This window comes from Papilio machaon, chromosome 24 (genome assembly GCF_912999745.1).
Source record: "Papilio machaon chromosome 24, ilPapMach1.1, whole genome shotgun sequence".
Taxonomy (NCBI): domain Eukaryota; kingdom Metazoa; phylum Arthropoda; class Insecta; order Lepidoptera; family Papilionidae; genus Papilio; species Papilio machaon.
In genome coordinates, this window is record NC_060009.1 from 885713 (window position 1) to 907904 (window position 22192).

The window sequence follows — 22192 nt, forward strand, 5'->3', positions numbered from 1 at the left end:
GTGATAAAAAGACTTACAATGACAAGACTTTTTATTAATAGAAAAAATGAATTATGACATGAAATTAAAAAAATGTATGTAAAAAAAATTGCGCAGTGCGCATTGGCCACTAATCCCCGGGGTCGGTGTTGCCACTACAATAATTTTGTCAAAATGTTGAATGTTTTTTTTTTAACTTGATAAATGCTGTTTGTTAACAAAATTAAATACAACATTATAGGTCTTACCAAAAAAAACTTACTCAATACATTTTAGCTTAAACATACGTCAACCATTTTATACCGTCACACTACACAGCACCGCCAGGTGCGGATTTTTGACAAATCATGGTTATTGAAAAAAATTGTTTAGGCGTAAATACGATCTTTACCAATAAATAATAAAGTACTTATACCGAAAGCATTATGTTGATACATATTTATGGTGAAACATCACCACGTTGACATCAAAAACATCAATCATCGGCAGTCAAAGGGTTAAATTAAAACACATGTTTAACTATACGGTGTCTAACAGTGTTTTGAAATAATCTTAATAATATAAATGCGAGTATAGATGAATGGATGTTTGTTGAAAATTGACACAGATGTAGAACAGAGAACAGATAGGCTACTACTAATAAAGTTACTTTTTAATTTTTTTATATATATCACAAGATGGCAAACGAGCAAGCGGCCACATGAATTCGCCGAAATGGCGAAGCGACCGCTGCCCATAGACATTCGCAATTGCAGATGCGTTGCCTACCCTCAATCGACGAAGGAGACGCACAAAAAGAGAATATTTAACCTTCCTATGCATCTCCTCCTCCATCAAATCCACCTCCCTTTCCCATCCTTTCCATATAAGAAATGGGTGGGAAGGGAAAGAGTACTAAAATGAGTCCTCCGGCACCACACTCATCAGACTGTACTTGGAATTACTTCCACTTGACGCCTGTCTTCTGTAAAGTCAGGGGCGACAGCTAGTCTATATATTTCATTGGATATTAAAATAAAACACTATTATTGAATACTATATTTTATTATTGAAAGGAAAAAAAAGGAATTACACGATTAAAATATTATATATTTGTATTATAATGCCAAATTAAACTGGTTTGTAATCCAATTTGCTTTCCAATTTCTTATTATCAGCAACTTTACGAACCGCTTTCATAAGATCCTCCTACAAATAAATAATAATTTTTTTAAATTAAATAAGGATTAAAATCAATAATGTCCATAGCAAATGATTAAACACTAGCTTTTACCCGCGACTCCGTCCGCGCGGAATAAAAAATAGAAAACGGGGTAAAAATTATCCTATGTCCTTTTCCTGGTTCTAAGCTACCTGCCCACCAATTTTCAGTCAAATCGATTCAGCCGTTCTTGAGTTATAAATAGTGTAACTAACACGACTTTCTTTTATATATATAGATATCATTGAATTCATCATCATCATCATCAGCTCACTATACGTCCTCATTGAAGGGTTTAAAGTCTACTCTAAGTTAGGGATGACTAGGTCATAGTCAACTGACCAAGTGCGGGTTGACTTCACACATATCATTGAATTTCTTCTCATCGTCATTTCAACATGTTCCGACTGACAACTTGTAGATATTTGCCATTTTTTTATATAAAAAATTCTGCTTATATTCTTTCACTTTTGGCGCCATTTTTCAAACAATTTTTTTTATTATTCTATTAAATTGCTTTTTTTCCGTAACTGTATTAAAAACTGTAAAAAATTGTTCAATACATATGCGGAACCTTCATTGCAACTTGTTCCTACTGTCGATTTTTCAATTTAAAAAAAAACTTCTTAATATACTAATAATAATTCTTACTTAATATATTTTATATATATAAAAAATGAATCCCTATATCCCTTGTTCACCCCATTACGCGTCAACAGTTGGACCTACTTTACTTTTTTTTATTGTTATTGTCAGAAGGTTCTTATGACAGAATATTTTTTTTTTTAAATTTAGATGGATGGATGGATAATGATGTTTATTTGATATATCTCCAGAAAGACTTAATAGATCTTAATGAAATTTAGTATAGATCTAAAACATAATTTAAAGAACATATAGGCTATTAATTAATTTTTTTTTAATTCCGCACATACGAAGTCACAGGCGACAGCTAGTTAAACAATTCCTTAACAATAAAAAACAATACCTGTATAATATATTCTCTCTCCGCTCTTATAGCAAACAATCCAGCTTCAGTACAAACATTACGTAAATCAGCTCCATTGAATGTATCGGAGAGTTTCACAACAGCTTCGTAATCCATCTCGCCATGTTTCGCAATAGGTGCCGCGTGGATCTTCAATATCTCCAACCTGGAAATATAATATTGATGAAGTCAAAATAAAACATATATATTACATTATTAAATCTGTTTTGTCAAAAAAAACATGTTTCTAAAGATTTAGGTCTCAGAAAACTACTTATTATATTATAATATTCTTCCACACACATAGTCTAATTATTATGTACTAGTTTTATAGCTCCTAGACTAAACAGTCTAAGAGCTATAAAAATTAAAAATATAGATCGTTAAAAAGAATTAAAAAATAGTATTTTTTATTATAATACTTTTAAATAACACTTTTTTAATACTTGTTTATAATATAAAAAGTATTATAATATTTATAATACTTTTAAAAAAAAATACAAGTATTTTTTTATTCTTAAAAAGATTCCGACTTAAAAAGATAAGAATAAAAAATACAATTTTTTCCATTCTTATCTTTTTAAAATTCCATACCTAAAATGGAAAAAACTGAACCCTTATTATCACTTAGTTGTCCGTCTGTCTGTCCTTTTCCTAAGAAACACATGAAGGTATCAAATTGGAATTTATTTCTCGGTGACTCACCTGGCCTGCTCATTCGGCAGAGGTATCTCAATCTTCCTGTCAAGTCTCCCGGGACGCAGCAGCGCAGGGTCCAGTGTATCAGGTCTATTGGTGGCCATGATGATCTTGACTTGACCCAGCGAGTCAAAACCATCCATCTGATTGAGGAGTTCCATCAATGTACGTTGGATCTCACGATCAGCGCTCGTACCTTCAGAGAAACGTCTGCCACCTGAAATATGTGTACAATAAAATTAAAGAAAACTTAATAAGTAGTCTATGTGTTCTGCCAGACTATGTTCTACATCTGTGATAAATTTCTTCAAGATAGGTGAAGCCGTTCCGGAGATACATTCAAACAAATATCCATCCATCCAAATATTCACATCTATATATATAAAAGAAAGTCGTGTTAGTTACACTATTTATAACTCAAGAACGGCTGAATCGATTTGACTGAAAATTGGTGGGCAGGTAGCTTAGAACCAGGAAACGGACATAGGATAATTTTTACCCCGTTTTCTATGTTTTATTCCGCGCGGACGGAGTCGCGGGTAAAAGCTAATATGTAAATAAAACATTGGAACAAATATGTCTTCAAGCTGATGATAATGCTGTTGAATGGTGTGCTCTCATGTCCGCAATGTGCGAGGATTTTCGCAAACAAAATTGGCTACATAAGCCACATGCGAGCACACCAACGTCAAAACCGGAGCTGAAGACAGTCGCCGTGGCCGATATCGGCCGGGATTACATCATCATCAATGCTGTTGACGGGTTTAAATAAATAAATTTAAAGATTTCTCACCGATAGCATCTATTTCATCCATAAATATGATACAGGGCTGATGATCTCTCGCGTAGTTGAACATCTCACGAATAAGACGGGCAGATTCACCAATGTACTTGTCTACAATAGCTGATGATACCACCTAGAGAAAAAAAATCGTTATTATTAACTATCGCCCACGACTCCGTCCGCACAGGATTAAATGAAATCTTAATCTATGTATTCTTCCAGACTATGTTCTACATCTGTGCCTTTCATCAAGATACATTGACCCGTTTCGGAGATACCTTCAAACATCCATCCATACATATAAGCTTTCAGATTTATAATATTAGAAACATTATAAAGTATCTCGTATCATTCAGTGATCATCCAATAACATTTATAATTAACTAGCTTTTACCCGCGACTCCATCGGCGCGGAATAAAAAAATAGAAAACGGGGTAAAAATTATCCTATGGCCGTTTCCTGGTTCTAAGCTACCTGCCCACCAATTTTCAGTCAAATCGATTCAGCCGTTATTGAGTTATAAATAGTGTAACTAACACGACTTTCTTTTATATATATAGATTAGCTGTCGCCCGCGATTCCGCCCGCGCGGAATTATAAAAATACGTAATAAGTAGCCTTAGTGTTCTTCCAGACTATGTTCTACATCTGCGCCAAATGTAATCAAAATCAGTTGAGCTGTTCCGGAGATACCTTCAAACAACCATCCATCCACACATTCACATTTATAATATTAATAATATCACTATTATTTAAGTTTATAACAAAAATTCAAACAACATAAACCATTAACATCAAAGAAAAAAAACCCTAAAACATACCTTCAAAAAGTTAGCATCAAGTTGTGAAGCGACGGCCCTAGCCAGCAATGTCTTCCCTGTACCCGGAGGACCGTACAACAAACATCCCTTAGGCGGAGTGATACCAACACGCAGGAATAACTCCGGATTCATCAGAGGTAATTCTATTACCTACAACAACATTATCAATTCCAATTTTAGTAAATTTACTAGCTGTCGACCGCGACTCCATCCGCGCGCAGTTAAAAAATGGGGGGGGGTTATGAAAAATAGATGTTGGCCGATTCTCAGACCTACTGAATATGCTCACAAAATTTCATGAGAATCGGTCAAGCTGTTTTGGAGGAGTACGGGAACGAAAACTGTGACACGAGAATTTTAAATATTAGATAAAAATATCGCTGTCCCTTGATTTCTCGCTAATCCAGATTCAACTGTATTTTATTTATATTAAAACACATAAATAACAATTACGAAAATTGCTGAAAAAATTGTTGGGTGTTACATAAATTCACTTTAACAGGAAAAATTTATAGTGAAAATGCAATTACTCATGTAACTTACTTCTCTCAATTGTCGGATCTGTTCTTGCAGACCACCAATAGCTGAGTAAGTCACATCACCGGGGTCCTCATGACTCATATTGTACACCAGAGGATCCACCTGAAGACAATGAAATAATATGAATGAAATAATTCTAAATTATCAAGTCCTGTTCCGATTAATAAGAATAAATTTGTAGTATTAAAGCACTAGCAGCCTACTGGTTAAGGGTATGGGCATTTAATTAAATGGTAGTAATACTAGTTCACTCTACACTTTAAAGATCTACATCGTTATTGGATGGAAACACTGATATCGGCTGTGTTGCACTACTTTACCCAATGTAGGAATTTACATTTTATTCCAACTCATGGAACATGATAGGGTGGAGACCTATATTATGTCTATATGTGTAAATTAACTTGCGTTACCTCTCTAGGCAGATGACGCATGATCGTAAGGGTGGTCATGTCCAATGCAACCCTGGTGCCACCCTTCAGCTTGTTCTTGTCCAGTTGTCTACGGCAGCCCACCACATAGCGAGGTCCATTTGTGGCTTTCACAATAACTGAAAAAAAAGAATTGTTGTACAACTTTGGATTTACTTTTTAAGTCAAGAATAGATAAACACAGGGTAAAACAAAAAAAATTGTATCAATTAGGAAGACGTTACTTACATTTCTCTTCAGTCAATTGTTTCAGCACCTCGCCAACAATTTGCCCCACACTCTGAAGAGCTTTCAGATCGTTTTCACTCTTATCGTACTGTTTAGTAAGATCTTTCAATTGTTCTCTCACTGCAAATAAAAATATGCGATAAATGAAAATATTACTTTAAAATGAACAAAATAATTCCAAAGAATCAATAATATTTATACAAAATTTATACAAAATACGAAACAATAAAGGAATGATTCGGCACAAATGGTCTCATAGTACGTACTATCTTTAAGTCTTGATTCGATTTCTTTGTGTTCCATTAATTTCTTTCTATAATCTTGAAAAGCCTTTTCTCTCAAAGGATCCATAGCTGATGTCCCAGCAGGCATTTTGTAATTTTATAAGTAAATACCTGCCCACGAAAATGATTTTCAACAATTGTTTGACGTTTCTGAAATTAAATGTCAGTTTTCGTTCTTTTCTTTCATATCATTAAGGACAAAGACTATGTACCTTAAAGCCACTGTGAAATATTTTTTTTTAAATATAATTTCTGATTATTAAATTAAATTTAAACTAAGTTCGCGAAATATGAAAAATTATTCGTACTTAATGAGCTTTTAATCAGGTCTTTTCCTACATAATCTGACAACAAGATTCAAGTCCCAAGGTTCCTTGAAATGTCTTTTAACAAGATACCTACTAATAAGTTTATTCTCACACCTTTCCCAGGAAACAAAATACCAGTGATTGTATTTTAAAAAGGAACGATCGGTAAGAGATCAGAATTGTAATCTGATAAAAAGAAAAAAGATTTTAAGTGACGTCTTGGCATTTAATTTAAACATTTACAATATTAATAAAAACTGTAATTTTTACATTAAACAAAATTAGAGTATTAACACTTATGTATAACTAGCTATTACCCGCGAATCCATCCGCGTGGAATTAAAAAAAGTAACCTATGTGTTCTTCAGAACTATGATCTACATCTCTACGAAATTTCATCAAGATCTGTTGAACCGTCTATCGGTCTAAACTTTCTTCATCTTCTATATATATAAAAGTCGTGTTAGTTACACTATTTATAACTCAAGAACGGCTGAATCGATTTGACTGAAAATTGGTGGGCAGGTAGCTTAGAACCAGGAAACGGACATAGGATAATTTTTACCCTGTTTTCTATTTTTTATTCCGCGCGGACGAAGTCGCGTGTAAAAGCTAGTTTATAATATTAGGAAGATGGTAAAAGATATATAACAATGAAACAACAACATTTTTTTACAACATTTTATAAATATCATAATCTCATTACGAATTATAACTACATTTATAACAAAAATAAAAACACAAAAAGTTTACAATAATGTTTTTAATCATGTTAACGACTAATTAATAAAGGCATAAAAACTTTATCATTAATTGAAAAAAATCATTTTATAAAACCAGGTAATGTACCATTTTTTCTAGCTTTAGCTACATTTTCATAATAACAGGTAAAATCGACATAACCTTTTATCTTTCTGTCCCTATCATACGGTCTACAACTCGATATATCCGAATCATTCGATTGATTCGTATCGATATTACTATCATTCGTACCTATATCGATAGTACCCGATGTATCGATTTCCGAATCGATTTCATTTAAAAGTGTATTCGATTTCGATTGTACGATCGGATTGAATCTTACAGATGATCGTTCGTTTTGTTTATGGACGGGATTTCTCAAGTTTATGGTATCGTTTTGTGGTACAGGTGGTAGAAAATTGAAATTTCTTATTATCAAAGTAACATGAGTGTTCGCTTTCGGTGTTAGGTTATTTTTATTACAATAAGTCAGGAATTCATCTTCAATCTCTCCGAGTACTGAGTGACTGACTTTGGTGAAATCCGTTTGTTTTCTGAAATTCTCTACTATTATTTGTGCCAGCTGTTTGTTTGTCTGTTCACTGCAACCTCGAACTTCTTGTATACGTTTATAAACTCCAGCACTGACTAGAACTAAGAATCTGTAAAAATATAAATACTTTGACGGCATAGAAATATCAATTTTTCACTGTCATACATTTAAAAAAAAAATACATTTGAACTCTTTTTAGCGTTCACTGCAATAATTTAAATCTGAATATTAATTAAAATAGCAACTGTTCTATATTTTGAGGACCTCAAAAAGCCAAGGTTAGTCACTTAAATTACATCATCATCTCCTTGACCTTGTCCCACTTACGTAGGGTCGGTTTCTGTCCTACAAATCAATCTGTCTGCCGTCATCTCCATTGTCACCCCCTTCTTGATCATGTCATCTTTCACGCAATCCATCCATCTCTTCCTAGGCCTACCTCTACCGGTGTACCTCCACACTCATACTTAACATTCTCTTTCCCACATATGATTCTTCCCTCCTCATAACATGTCCATACCACCCTAACATTTTACTTCTCAATTTTTCTACTACCGGTGCTACTTTCAGACTTCTTCTTATATACTCACATCTCTAATAAAGTAATAGATAGAAACAAATAGTAATTTAAGAGATAGTCCCAAAATTATATGTAAATATTTTTTTTAAATAAACATTATATTTAGTATTTCAGACGGCTGATAGAGATGTATGGAGAAGTAGTACATACTGTGCCCACCCTCCATAGGGATAAGGGCAGGTTGATGATGATGATTTAGTATTTCAGAGATAAGTATATTATTGTAATAATTATAATAAATTAATGACTAAGTAGATTTAAGGAAAAATTATAAAATTGATTCTAAATAAATAAAGAAGAAAATGTCTTTGGCCAAAACACGCCAGAGGAGAACAGGGGGCGGCATTACGCCGCCATTAAAAAAAAACTTATTTCGTATCCTATCCACTCTTGTTACACACATCTATCTTACAATTATATGGAATATAAAATGTTTGAATTGTTAAATTAAACATTACCTGCAAGATTCATCAAGTGCTATAGGTCCATGTATCTCCGGAGCAGCCACCACTGGCTCTGAGGCCGCTGTGCCGATGTTGGGGAAGGCTTTGTACAGACCCTTCACTAGGTAGTTGCCCAGGCAACGTGTACCTGATTGATTACCTAAATATTGAGCTGTGGACATAAAATATTTCAAATTATGTTCTAAAAATGTTTTGTCAGCAAGTTGTAAATTAAAAAAAAGTTTTGCATTTTTTTATATTACATGGTGGTAAACGAGCAAGCGGCCACATGAATTCCCAGAAATGGCGAAGCGACCGCTGCCCATAGACATTTGCAATTGCAGATGCGTTGCCTACCCTCAATCGATGAAGGAGATGCAGAAAAAGAGAATATTTAACCTTCCTATGCATCTCCTCCTCCATCAAATCCACATCCCCTTCCCATCCTTTCCTTATAAGATAAGGGTGGGAAGGGAAAGAGGACTAAAATTAGGCCTCTGGCACCAAATACGGCATGACGGACAAATAGGTAAGTGAAACATATATTGTTCATAGTTTAATAAATTCTTCATCATCAGCTCATTAGACATCCGGACAAATGGCTCGCAGCCTACTGTAAGTTAGGGTGACTAGGCCATAGTCAACCACAATGACACAGAATGGGTTGGTTTTTCTTCTCATATATTATTTAATAAATATAAATCAATTCTTCTCATATATGTGCAGATTGTATCGTGATGCATTCTGCACACATATGTAAATCGAAGAACACATTGGTACATGGCGGAATTCGAACCCAGGAACTGCTGATTGCAAATCAAGTACTTAACCCCTGAGCCACCGACGCTAGAATAATTACAATTAACATATTCTCACCATTCCTCAACTTATTAACATCCAGCCCCAACTGCGAGAGCCGTAGCAATTCATCTTCATTATTCAGACTATGATCAACAGTCAGTTGCACAACTCTCAAAACAGAATTATCATCAGTGCGACACAGTAGCGCCCTCGTCTCTCCCACATTGGCCACAAATAACTTGTTATTGTGTACTAGTGCTATAACTACAGTAGCGCCACCTGACAGATGTTGATCTATCTCTTTTAAACGGGACAGAATATTATCACAGTTTTGTGATATCTGTCAAAATAAATTATATTTAAGTTAGAAACTAGCGAGAGGATTTGAAAGGAAATGTCCTTTTTAACTACTTCATTAAAAATTGTATTTTATTTTACGTAAATATATGAATCATTAAGGTTAAATATATATGAATGTGTTTTTGGCACCCAGTTATACTAACCCTAGTTATTTAAGTTTCTAGATTTGTAATTTACTAATGAAGTATGGATTTTTGTTGTCCGAAATAAAGAATGTTTTGCTATTGAATTTCAATGTTGGAGTGATATTAAATAGTCAAACTCCTTTGGGAAAATCAAGCAAGTTCTAGATTAGAAAATCCTCTCTAATAAGTATATAAAAGTCCCGATATTTGGTCATAAGGATGCACATTAAATACCTGGGTTGAAATATACATTATTGACGGTCGAGTTGGCGATTGTAGCTTTTATGACGAACACAATCATATCTAAGGACTTACTATCCAAAGTTTAAAGTTGCGGAGAGAGGAGTTTTTATTAAATAAAATCGTACTTAGGTTAGTTATTTTCACTACTTTTGATGTAACTTTGACAGTTTTATTTTATAAGTGGTCAAAGGTTTTTATTTTATACAGCCATAAGTCACGTATGCTACTAAAATAAATTAAAAAAAATAACAAAAAAAAAACATATGAAATAGGCAGAATTTGATTCCCTAACAAAAGAAATTTGCAACGTCTCCGGCGCTATGGGATGAGCAGCCCCTCCGCCCTAGCGTAACAAGGCGCGGGTGCCTATACTCGCCTGCGCAGCTGAGGCTTTTTGGTCGCCTTCGGCGACCAGCCTCAGCCGCTACGGCTCGCACAGGCCCCCGCGCCTTGCTACAGCGGGCGGGAGCTGCTCCCCCTCCGCGCCTCCGGCTTTTCATAAACACTCTAGGGGTAGGGCAGAAAGTACCACGTGGTGTCGGGGTTGACTGATTCGGTTCTGTGATTCATATCCAACCTTACAATACAAATTTACAAAGAATTTAATACCACAATGACGCCACGCAACTGAAAAACCGTTAATAGATAATGCCAAAGAGTATGTAAACATTTCGCTAGTATACTATGAAATGGTTACATACTCTTTGCTACTTCGTAGTTTTGCGTTCCGTGTCTTCAAAATTATGAAATAATTAAACAATATAAATGTCAGATTTTTATTATTTTTAATCAATTTAAGATACATTTCGCAATAAAAATTAAAATAAATAATACGTTTGGTTTAAAAAACTTTAATCGAATTAAATAGAGTATTTTTTTTTATTTATTTTGGTAGCATACATGACTTACGGCTTTATAAAATAAAAACCTTTGACCACTTATAAAATAAAACTGTCAAAGTTACATCAAAAGTAGTGAAAATAACTAACCTAAGTACGATTTTATTTAATAAAAACTCCTCTCTCCGCAACTTTAAACTTTGGATAGTAAGTCCTTAGATATAATTGTGTTCGTCATAAAAGCTACAATCGCCAACTCGACCGTCAATAATGTATATTTTAGCCAATACCTGTGTTTCGTTCAATGTTTGTAGTCTGTATTGCAAGCAGGTTCGTTCAGCTATCATACCATCATAGTTCTCTATGTAAGCCTTTTCAACAGACACAAATGCATTCCTGGAAAATATATTTTTTAAACATCACCATTATAGTCTATACAAATCTTACTAATATTATAAACTAGCTTTTACCCGCAACTCCGTCCGCATGGAATAAAAAAAATGCACACAAGATAAAAAAGTTCCTATATCCGTCTCCTAGTTCTAAGCTACCTCCCCATCAATTTTCAGCTAAATCAGTTCGACCAATCTTGAGTTATAAATAGTGTAACTAACACGACTTTCTTTTATATATATAGATGCAAAAGTTTATATGTATGGATATTTGTTTGAAGGTATCTCCAGAATGGCTCAATGGATCTCAATTAAATTTGTCATAAATATAGAACATAGTCTAAAAGAATACATAGGATACTTATAGTTTTTTTTAATTCCAAACTGATAGAGTTGTGAGCAACAGATAGAATTTGATATTACATTTATTTAGAACACAAATATTACAACATTTTTTCTATACCTCAGTCTATCCCGTATCTCTTCATCTGAATTACTAATAGATGGTGGTGGTAACAACATTTCCACTGCCATACGTTGCATGATAAATCTTGCTGCATCCAAGCCATTGTGCGGTTCAAATACTCCATAAAGACATCTATAATTTTAAAATTAAAAAAGAGATGAGTTTTAAGTTTGATAACCACTAGCTAGCACGTTAGCGGCTGTGTATAAGTGATCATATACTTACGATCCGTCTTCAGTTTGGCAGTAGAAGCAGAGGTAATCGTCAGTGGAGTTAACATTTCCACTTATCTGAGAGAAATACGACGCAACGCAAGTGTTCTGACACTTCGGCAAATCTTCCGTCCAAGGTCTGGCTATCATTTTGTATTTGCCATAAAATACTCTTGATATTTAATAAAATAGAGCTCCTTTAATCGTTGTTATCAATGTAGAATATTATGAGAGAGTTATGTTTAACACAATAAACGAAATTACGAGATTTGACATTGATAGATCAATTTGACATGTTTTGTTGCTTGTCAAACTATCAAAAAATCTGTACCTGTTTCATTTCCCCACATTTACGAAAAGGTGCGATTTTGAAAAAAAAAAAATTGCGGGTATTTATTTTAATAAATTATATTGAAAAAAAATTATGACAATTTACTACCCTTTTATCAATCTATAGCAAAATAATGTACTCCTGGATTGTTCTACTTTCAATATTTTTGTATTGTTAAGTGAACATTTTTTACCTAACCAGTTAAGCAGGATCCGGATTCCAGTCTGAAAATCTTACATCATTACGCACCTTCTCTTGGGGATGGACAGGATAGGATTAAAGTATATGATAAATAGGTGGTAAGAGCGCTGTTAGCTAGCCGTAGAACTAGTATAGATTTGGGGCTAGCTAGGATCAGGTAGTTTAAAAATATTTTATTAATTGGAAATGTAACGTTTATGAGCTAGGGTTTGAGAAAGTAAGATGTATATTAGTATTTCGAAGAAATTCATAAATATAATTCTTATGTTGTCGATCCTCTAGGGATGGGGCAGCTGCCCCTAATGCCAGCTTTTCTGGCGACGCCCATGACAGGTGACTACTCAAACACCATTTGAGGTTCCGTGGTAGAACCCTTATTTAAGTACCTGTTTATATTTTTACTAAGCCTAATTTTTCATGTTTTATGTTCACGAATAAAGAATGCAGTGTCTTAAAAAGTTTAACTGTAGGTTTCTGAGATCAAAATGTCCATTTAAAACCTATTGTTGTCTGTTTTGTCAAAAATAATGACAAGGATATGTTTCCCACATTTAGGAACCAGATAGCCAGTTATAAAACAAAGATTTGCATGTATTGAATTGAAACCTTAGAATAACTAGCAAGGTATTCTATTAAGCTTTTGACTGCAAGATTCTCTATAATTTTTTTACATCATTATCATTGAATTTCAAATGATAATGACTAACCATATATTTTCTGATATCAAACCACATGTCATTTTCCTAATTTCTTATCAATAAATGTGGTTCCATTCAATTAACACTTTCCATGCCACTACCATTTTTTGTGATTATGAACTCACTCGAGTCAATGGCACTGAACATTTTTCATAGATGTCTAAAATAGTTTTTAACATTTTGGCATTAATATTAACTGTATTAAATAGTTAGTGAAATAAAACACATAATTATCGACTAAAGTTTATGTATGTACAGTAAACTCCAATCTTACATTTTTAATTATTATATTTAGAACAAAACAATGTTTACTACATTGTTTCACTCTCTGCGGAGCTTGTGACTAATTATTTCCACCTAACGTTAAACTTTATGAGAAAGCAAATCTTCAAATTCATGAATCAACAACTTTAGAAAATCCAATATTAAAAATATTACATGGTGTATCTAACACCTATTTATTATAAATATATTCATTCATATACTGTAAAAATAATGCATGTAATGTTTTTAAATGCTTATTTACTGCCTTTATGTCAACAATATTTTCAATAAACACTTAACTAATTACCAAATTATGAGAACATTTCTCATGCAAGTGTCACAAGAGTATGTTAGTGAAGGCGCGGGAGTGACCTGTGACCCCACAGGGGGAACGGGATTCCCAAAGTGAATGACAATGACAAACAAAAAAGGTGCACACTTTCCAACACCACATCATATATAAATGAGATGCTCATTTTCAATTTCAGAAATATAAACTATTTGCTGACAAACGCTCAACTTTGGAAACCCTTGTCACTTCAATGGGTGAGCAAAATTAAAAACTATATTGTTCTGAAGAAAGGGACTATTTAATCGGATTTCTTCTCGGCCGCTTTGGTTTCTGTTTCAGGGGCTTTTTCTGGAGCCTTCTCTTTCTCCGGTTCTTTCACTTCTTCCTTCTCCTTCTCCTCGGTTATAACCTCTTTGGCCTCCTGTTTGGAAGCTTCGTCAAAGTTGCCGACGAGGTTAGGTACTTCGTCATCCTCATCAAGCGGCTTTGGCGCCGTTACGCTCGACGCCAGCCTCTTCAGCTGACTCAAACCCTCCGGTCCCAGTTGGCTAAGGATGCCCGGGAGCATTTCTGCAATTTGCTTATTTTCTCCATGGCCAGTAATAGCGAAAGTGTTAGCCGCCAATGAGGCCTGTGCTTTTGGATTGTTAAAATGAATAACTGTGCCGTCATCTTTAATCATATTTACTTCTTCGATGCCGGGGATAGTGTTAACTGATAGTTTCTTTAGTGATGACTGCAGTTTCTTGTCATCTGTGGCTGCGGTCGCATGTACAACCTTCTTCTTACGCCTCGGTGTACCCTTGCCGCCGATACGAACTTGAGACTGCAGTTTTTTCAGTTTTTCGGTGTTCATTTTGCTGTTTTAACACGCAATACCTGCACAGAAAAACGCGACGCACTTTTAGTTGTGTTTTTATAATAACTTTAATCACGAACGCGTCGGCTTAACATGTAACTTGATCGTACGCACGTGTTTTGAACACCGGTTAGTTACAAAGGGAAAATGGTGGATTTGCGACAAGTTATTTCTGATTTCCGATTACGTTCCGTTACTGAAGTGAAACATAAAAAAATCAAGATTCAATTTAATTCAAGAAAATATTTTTAAATTATTTTAATGCAAATTAAAACTGGGTTCATTTTAAAAAAACTGGAAAGTTGAAATTATGAATATCGATTTGCAAAATGATATTGTAATCTGTGGTTTTGAAAACTAATTCTGCTTAAGACACTTTGCAATAGAGGGCGCTGTTTGGAAATAAAAATGGGAATCCTCCAAGGAGTTTTAACTTTTGTAGAGTAGAGGGCACAGCCAGTTTTAAAATTTAAAGAGTTGGAATTTGAGTTTATGAAAATTCATTTTACATTGTGCATCTTTGTAACAGAACTAGCATTATTTTAAGTAAAATTATCATCATAGCAGCTGGTCAATATTTACAACTTTACCCATATCTTAAAAAAATAGAAGTATTAAATCTATAAATATGAAAAAGTCATATTTCGTACACGTGGTGTATTTGCGTTGCTGAAAACGTAAAACCAATTATTTAATTTTTTGTCTGTCTGCAAGGTCGCGTTTGTTTCGAGTAATCTGCGCTGATGAAGGCGGGCGACCGTCAATCTAGAATACAATTAGGTACTGTGACATATGTACAGTTGACGTTTTTTTTTTACAAAATTTTTGATTATAGACTCATGAATTAAATATAAAAAAATAATTAATGCTGGTCGTAATTAATAACACAATTATATTCACAGCTTACCAAAATGCACCAAGAGATGCCGCTATAGGTCATTATTTTTTCCCGTAGACGAATGAGTTCTATAAATCAATAAAAAGTAATTTATTTTGTAGCCGTCATATTCGCTTTAACCTTTCATTTAAAAAAAAAATCTAAATTACAACAGATAATTAATTTTTATGTTTTACAACCGGACGGCGGGATTCTAAGAAAGCTCTCAGCTACTAAAATAAACGTTCATCATCTCGTAACACGGAGTTATCGGCGGCGATAAATATTTATCTGCTTTTACTAAATGGACTCCAAAACGGTCGAGTATAAAACTGTCGACGGCTGATCTCTTCGCGCCGTTTTAACAATTTGACAGCTATTAATAACTTTTGAACAAGTCGGATATATCTTGGAACTATTATCGAAAGTTTCGCTAAAATGTTTCCGAACGTGCGCAGTTCGCGCGCACTTAGTGCAGGCGATGACAGATGTAAGCTTTTGTACAAAAGTGTTATGATATAGATTTTTTTCTAATAAACTAAATAATATAGTTATTTAATAAATCTTTTAAATAGTTAATATTTATATTATTATTCTAATATTTACAACTAAATTTAAAATAAAACTTGACTATTGTTACATTTTAATATAATTTTTGAAAGAAGTTATTGTTATTCACATAAATTACTTTATTACGTATGAGAAGTAAATAATAACCATATCATTATTATTAAAACCAATATTAATCACATCATAAAGTATTTTTGTTTATAAATTAATGTTATAAACATGTATTTTACTTTTCTATAAATAACATAACGTATCGAATTTCTTTAACTGTGGCAATTTCGTGATTGACTGTACAATGAGTAATAAACTAATGCACTTAAATTTAGGTTGCTTTATCCGTTTATTGCTTTTTTATAATCATATTTTAGTTGTGTTACGTTGATTTGCCGATACAATGAGTGGAATGCTTTAAAGCAAATTTTGAGTTATGGTTTGATGAACTGCAGTGTAAACTTTAGAACTAAATAAACACAGAGTGCTCTATTGTTTGGTGTAAATCACAAAGGCGCGATGACGTAAGCAATATGAAGAATAATTTTATTTTTAATATCATTGCGCAATAAATTAAATGTGGTTTGAAATGTTCAATGTTATGTAAGCATTCGGAATCAAAGAATACATTAAGTACATTTATTTTGTCCAGACGAATATTGATTCTTTGCAATAATATTATAAAAAAATTCTAACGTCTTAATGTAACACAGCTAGCACCAAAATATAACTTTAAATATTACTATTAATAAACCGTTAAGTATACCCATATTTAAAGAGATGAAAGATATAACGCGTTACTAACAATTTATTAATTAGCGATACAGAAATAGCATCAACAAAAAAACTTAAACGTGTAAAATAACAATCATCGTATCTTTTTTCGGATGCGTTCATTTTCCACAATCCTATTAATCTACTACGTTTCCGAACGCGTTCTGTCATTAACTCAATTACAACTTGACGTTGTCATTCTGTCACGTGTTTGTAAAAAAGAAAAAAAAAAAACAACGGAAATAGCTTTTGAGAATCATTTGGTTAGTGGTTTTGAAAACATTTGGCAGCTAATTTTTGGTTGAATTTTTGTTTTTTCTTTGTATAATCTGCTTACAAGAAATAGACCTCTCATAAAGCAGGCAAAAATTTGCAATCTTTGTTAAGTGCTTGTTTGTTTCTTTGTATTTTTCTATTAATTTGAATTTAGTCATTAAAGCTCGACAAATTATTTCTAATTTGATAAATTATACTCAAAAACATTTTGTCGCGCCATCTGGTATGAATAAAAACAGAAGAAAAAACATTAAATAGTTTCTCCATGTTTCAATATTTTTTGCCGACGTGGCTTATATGACGTCATAATTCATTCCTAATCTGCATACGCAGATGAAGTTCGAAGAGGGCTCATTAGTTAACTAAACAGAACGGATTATGTGGATTATATCAGAAATGCCACCCGCGCGAGCGCAGCTGTCACTTTGGGCGGCAAACCGTCAAACGAATTTGTTATAGGTTATTGATTTTTGCTAAAATATTTTAATTTTAGCGAACGTTTAACAAAGATTTATTAAACCTTTATATTTGTTGGTTATTTATGCTTATTGTGGTCTTGGCAGACGAGATTTTTACTGAACAAAGCTTACTTATTTAGTATATTTATAATTTTAAAAATACTACTACGTTTGCTCCCGTATTCCTTTTAAAAAAGCAAAAACACGCGCCATTTTTATTTTTACTAAACCAACTAAAACTAACTTTATTTTAGTGGGTTTAGTCACGTGAAAAAAAAGGATAACAATACGTTCAATTATATTTATAAATATCTCGATGAACTTTAATAAAACCTATTTATTAGCATCGAATACATGTTATTTTTTAATTCAATAAGAAAAAAAAGACGGCCAAAGTATATTTGCGCGAACGATCCCATAAAATAAAGGCGAAGTGTATCGAAACAAATTTCAATCAGGGAATCTATCGCGCCGGGCTCAGCAAAGAGCCCTGGAGCGTTTTCTTAAAACAATATTCAACCTTTTATACATAACCAGTGTAACAAGACCTATTTTGTGTACGTACGTTTCTGGTCTTCAAATATCTTTTGTGTTGGTGTTTGTTGATCTTTTTTAGGGTTCAGTAGTGAAGTCATTTTTACCAAATCAGTCCTCGTAGTGGTATGAAAGCAGTGATACACGTAATTACATAAAACTAAGTAACTGAGAAGCATTCCAGACAGTAATCTCTGTGCCATATGTCATCCAGATCAGTTCAGCCATTTTGGAATTACCTCGTAACAAACATCCATCCATCCTTTACACTATTAACTTTTGCGTCTTACATAATTGTAGTACTTACATTTATCTAGTACTATCTGTAGCCCACGACTCCGTCCGCGCGGAATTAAAAAAACCTTTATTAGTAGCCTATGAGTTCTTTCAGACTATGCTATGCTTTTTTAACATCTACAGAATCCATACGTATTTCCAGCGATCACACTTTTTGTGGAGTTTTTTTTAAAGTAAATTCTTTTCGTTGTTCAATCGATCCTGCGGGAGCGATTGTCGTTGAAGAACCGTTGGAAATATCGCCTCGGTGTTTTGTTACACAACGGATTTAAATGTCGACATGTTTTATCTGAATTGAGTTTGTTTACTTCGTGTATATGTTTATTTTATATTCATATTGTTGTGTATATTGTGTCTAGAAAGAGAAGCATGGATTTTGAAAAGGTGACATGATTAAGAAGTGATTAGTGATGAAGTGACGTAAGATAGATTAATTTGGAGGACTAAAATAAGAAGATGAAAATGACTGTCGTGTAATTTGCATTTAATACATCCATAACTATAACTTTTCGTTACGTCCTGCTACAGTATGTACTACTCTTCTATTTTTTTTTTCATAGCAAACGTTGTTTAACGTGCAAGTGGCCACTTGAATTCGTCAAAATAGCCAAGCGACCGTTGCCTATAGACATCTGCATTTGCAGATGTTTGCCTACCTTTAATCGACAGAGGAAAGGACGCACATAAATGGGATATATACCCCTCCTATGCCTAATCCACCTTCTTTTTCCATCCATTTCTTATATAAAAATGGAGCTGAGGGGGAAGGAGTGTAGAAAGAGGATTAAAATTAAGCCTCTGACAAGCACAGTCATCAAACGAAATGTGGAATATCTTCCACTTGACACCTGTTTTCTATGTGGCCGTGTTCTTGCTCCGGTTGAGTCGGCTCATCCGTGCAAAATATTAAGGGCTTTATCGATCATACATCTCTATCAGCCGTCATATCTGATTTTACAGCCTTTGTCCGCATGTTCTCTTTTATACAAGCCATACATACCTCGGTATTGGTACCGTAGTGCAGTTTCTCCGCAGAGTTCCGAGGCTCCGTGAAACCTTTATGGAGCGTTTACGAAAAAAGGTATTATAATTAATTAAATAACAAAAGAGGTACTTACTATACAGAATTATAAATAAATCGGCGTTTTAATAGGAATAAATCGAGTATTTGATAGGAACCTACAATCTAGATTCTATCAAATACTTTGCTCCTCAAAAGGGTTTCGTAGCCAAATGAAAACAAAATGGATGAAATTTGCAATAGGACGTATCCTATCCGTTTCGGTTTACACTGAACAGTTTTGCAATAAAGTGTTTGTTTTGGAAGATGGAATTTTTATTGGTTTCCTCTCCGCTCTATTTTCGTTTTACTGCGGCCGTATTGAATAGAATTGGTGCGAGAGTTTGTTCCGTATCGTTCCCATGTAATTGTTCCAATATTCTTTAATTTTATTTTGGCATTTTGGAACGTCGAACAGCGTCGCTGGTTCAGGGGTTGACTTGCACTCTGCAGGTCCTGGGTTCGAATCCAGTCATGTACCAATGTGGTTTTCGAATTTCGATTTACATATGTACATTCCGACGTTCTTACGTTAAAGGAAAACATCGTGATGCAACCTGCACATATCTGAGAAGAAATTCAAAGATATGTGTGAAGTCTACCAAACCGCACTTGTCCGGCGTGCCCGAGCCGAGCCCCTTAATGGGAACGTATAGTGAGCTGATGATGATGATTTTGGAGCGCATGTATTGGAATAAAGAGATGGGTGGATTGCCTGAAATGATGAATAGATGGATGAAGTAGACAGTGATGACCGAAATGATGAAAGAGAGATCTATCTGGAGGACGAAAACTGCGCCGACCCTACGAGAGTGGAATACGCACGGGGATTACGATTCGCATATCGTCATATTAACGAAAATCCCAACAATACGGAGCATGTGTTTTTAGTTCCAAGTGAAATAAATCAGTAAAGGAATCTATCGCTTTAGGATTTATTATTTCGGCGCAAAATGGCTTTGCGCCCAATAAAGTTTGATTGTGAACATCGCATTTACTGCCGACGACTGAGGACTGACGACTCTCGCGGTGGCCGTTAAGTGTCGCCTTACAACAATTATATGTGACATATCTTGTAACTTTATATTTTTCCTATCGTTTACAAGGGTTCAATAAGATTTGTATAATCTGTAGTAGCCAGTACGTCCATAACTATCTTACCTTATCTAATCTACCTTAGGATAATTGTCATGACACGTGGACGTATACTTGTGACAATCGCCATCTTATCAAATTTGTATTAAAATATATAAGGCGTAAATTAATAAATTTGATATAATTGACGATGACTATACGAAGACGATTTTCCTAAATATTCTTGCCATTGTTCTCATTGTCTTTATGAGAGACAACTGTTGTTGGTAAGTTGTCACTTTGGTCAGAAAAATAAAAACCTACTTGGCATAAGCAATAGGAAAAAAACAAGACATGGCAGTTACAGCACGAAAAAGACCTTGTGGAACTTTAACATTGCCAGGATTTAATATTAGAAGGCCCTAGTTAGCTACCGTAATTTTGTTTGACTTATGTCCAGGTTAAATATAGTCAGATTAAGATCAAATTAGTAATATAAAAAAATTGTCTCTGGCAGTACACGAAAAATATTTCGCCTTTAAGTAAAAAAAAAAAAATGTCAAACGTTAATATTCTATGATCGAGTTATAGTTAATAAAACAAACGAACCAGTCGCAGAGAGGCAATTAAAAAATTAAACGGCACTAAACCTCTTCCCGCCATTGCGGGGTGGCACTTTACTAAAGAGGGCGGGGAGTTTGCCCACCATTACTGAACGTTATTGTAGGCAAGTTAACTGGAGCTATTTTACTTGCGAATTCAGGACAGCGAATGTGCTTTATCGGGTTATGACATTAGATTTTTATGTTATATTTATATATTGAAAAAATGTAGACATAGACAGATTTCTATTTAAGTACTAAGTAGTTTGTTTAGATTGACAAAAAGCAGTTTGAACCCCTTGCTTAGAAACATTTATAAATAGTTCTGGAAATTCTTAAAGCGTATTGAAAAAATCGCTGAATCGCAATTTCTTTCAGTAACATAGCATTACCTCAAAGTTAAACTGAAGAGAACAAAATAATACAAGAACATAAAGGTGCGAATATGATTGATTTAAGACCAAAATATTACTAATATTATAATTGCGAATGTTTAGATGGATGGATGGATGTTTGTTTGAAGGTATCTCCGGAACGGCTGAATAGATCGCGATGAAATTTGGTACAGATGTAGAGCGTAGTTTGAAAGAACACATAGGCTACTTGTTAAGTTTTCTTAAATCTGCGCGGACGGAGTCGCGGGCGATAGCTAAGATATAAAACTAAGAGACCCAAATAAACAAAGACTAACTGCCGCACTTGGGAGTTATTGAGTGGTGGAGTAGTTTTAGTAATAAATGTTTTTTTTAAATTTTTATTTAGACTATAAAAGTAATAATCACACAATTAATACAAGGAACCCTTACTGTAGGGTATTTGTACATCCCTATTCAGAGAACGTATTCCCCATCTCTCGATGTCGGAGGCTGTAGGGTGCACATTGGCGATATTGCCCGCGCACCCCGCATCCCCGCACACCGCGCACTCCGCACTTTCCTCCCATTACTTACGCTAGTACTCTTACACAGGTTGTTCAATGTTTAAAAATAATTTTGGTATATATTTTAATAAAAAT

General features: G+C 34.1%; 3 protein-coding genes across 3 annotated transcripts; all 3 read right to left on the bottom strand.

The window, feature by feature from the left end:
• Window positions 1-1077: 1077 nt before the first annotated feature.
• LOC106715866 (26S proteasome regulatory subunit 10B) lies at window positions 1078-6133 on the bottom strand. Its single transcript, XM_045683993.1, has 9 exons — window positions 5939-6133; window positions 5673-5792; window positions 5427-5563; window positions 5017-5115; window positions 4474-4623; window positions 3661-3784; window positions 2874-3084; window positions 2169-2334; window positions 1078-1167 (listed from the first exon to the last, which is right to left on the bottom strand). Exons 1-9 carry the CDS (start codon window positions 6042-6044, stop codon window positions 1090-1092), a joined length of 1191 nt encoding a protein of 396 aa, XP_045539949.1. The 5' UTR covers window positions 6045-6133; the 3' UTR covers window positions 1078-1089.
• A 954-nt stretch (window positions 6134-7087) lies between these two features.
• LOC106715864 (TGF-beta-activated kinase 1 and MAP3K7-binding protein 1) lies at window positions 7088-12280 on the bottom strand. The gene is made up of 6 exons (XM_045684012.1): window positions 12033-12280; window positions 11805-11939; window positions 11240-11345; window positions 9458-9722; window positions 8597-8753; window positions 7088-7667 (listed from the first exon to the last, which is right to left on the bottom strand). Exons 1-6 carry the CDS (start codon window positions 12167-12169, stop codon window positions 7088-7090), a joined length of 1380 nt encoding a protein of 459 aa, XP_045539968.1. The 5' UTR covers window positions 12170-12280.
• A 1199-nt stretch (window positions 12281-13479) lies between these two features.
• Window positions 13480-14856, bottom strand: LOC106715863 (transcription factor BTF3 homolog 4). The gene is made up of 2 exons (XM_014509222.2): window positions 14779-14856; window positions 13480-14684 (listed from the first exon to the last, which is right to left on the bottom strand). Exon 2 carries the CDS (start codon window positions 14659-14661, stop codon window positions 14104-14106), a length of 558 nt encoding a protein of 185 aa, XP_014364708.1. The 5' UTR covers window positions 14662-14684; window positions 14779-14856; the 3' UTR covers window positions 13480-14103.
• Window positions 14857-22192: the final 7336 nt, after the last annotated feature.

What these genes read in the sequence shown, in the direction of transcription:
- LOC106715866 (XM_045683993.1), bottom strand. Translation starts at nt 6,044, where the DNA reads ATGCCTGCTGGGACATCAGCTATGGATCCTTTGAGAGAAAAGGCTTTT. An exon ending in ACAATTGACTGAAGAGAAAT is followed by an intron (nt 5,564 to 5,672) that starts GTAAGTAACGTC and finishes CTTTTTTTTCAG; the next exon opens with TTATTGTGAAAGCCACAAAT. An exon ending in TGCGTCATCTGCCTAGAGAG is followed by an intron (nt 5,116 to 5,426) that starts GTAACGCAAGTT and finishes CATTGTCTTCAG; the next exon opens with GTGGATCCTCTGGTGTACAA.
- LOC106715864 (XM_045684012.1), bottom strand. Translation starts at nt 12,169, where the DNA reads ATGATAGCCAGACCTTGGACGGAAGATTTGCCGAAGTGTCAGAACACT. An exon ending in GAGATACGGGATAGACTGAG is followed by an intron (nt 11,346 to 11,804) that starts GTATAGAAAAAA and finishes TATATTTTCCAG; the next exon opens with GAATGCATTTGTGTCTGTTG. An exon ending in GCACTTGATGAATCTTGCAG is followed by an intron (nt 7,668 to 8,596) that starts GTAATGTTTAAT and finishes ATATTTTTACAG; the next exon opens with ATTCTTAGTTCTAGTCAGTG.
- LOC106715863 (XM_014509222.2), bottom strand. Translation starts at nt 14,661, where the DNA reads ATGAACACCGAAAAACTGAAAAAACTGCAGTCTCAAGTTCGTATCGGC.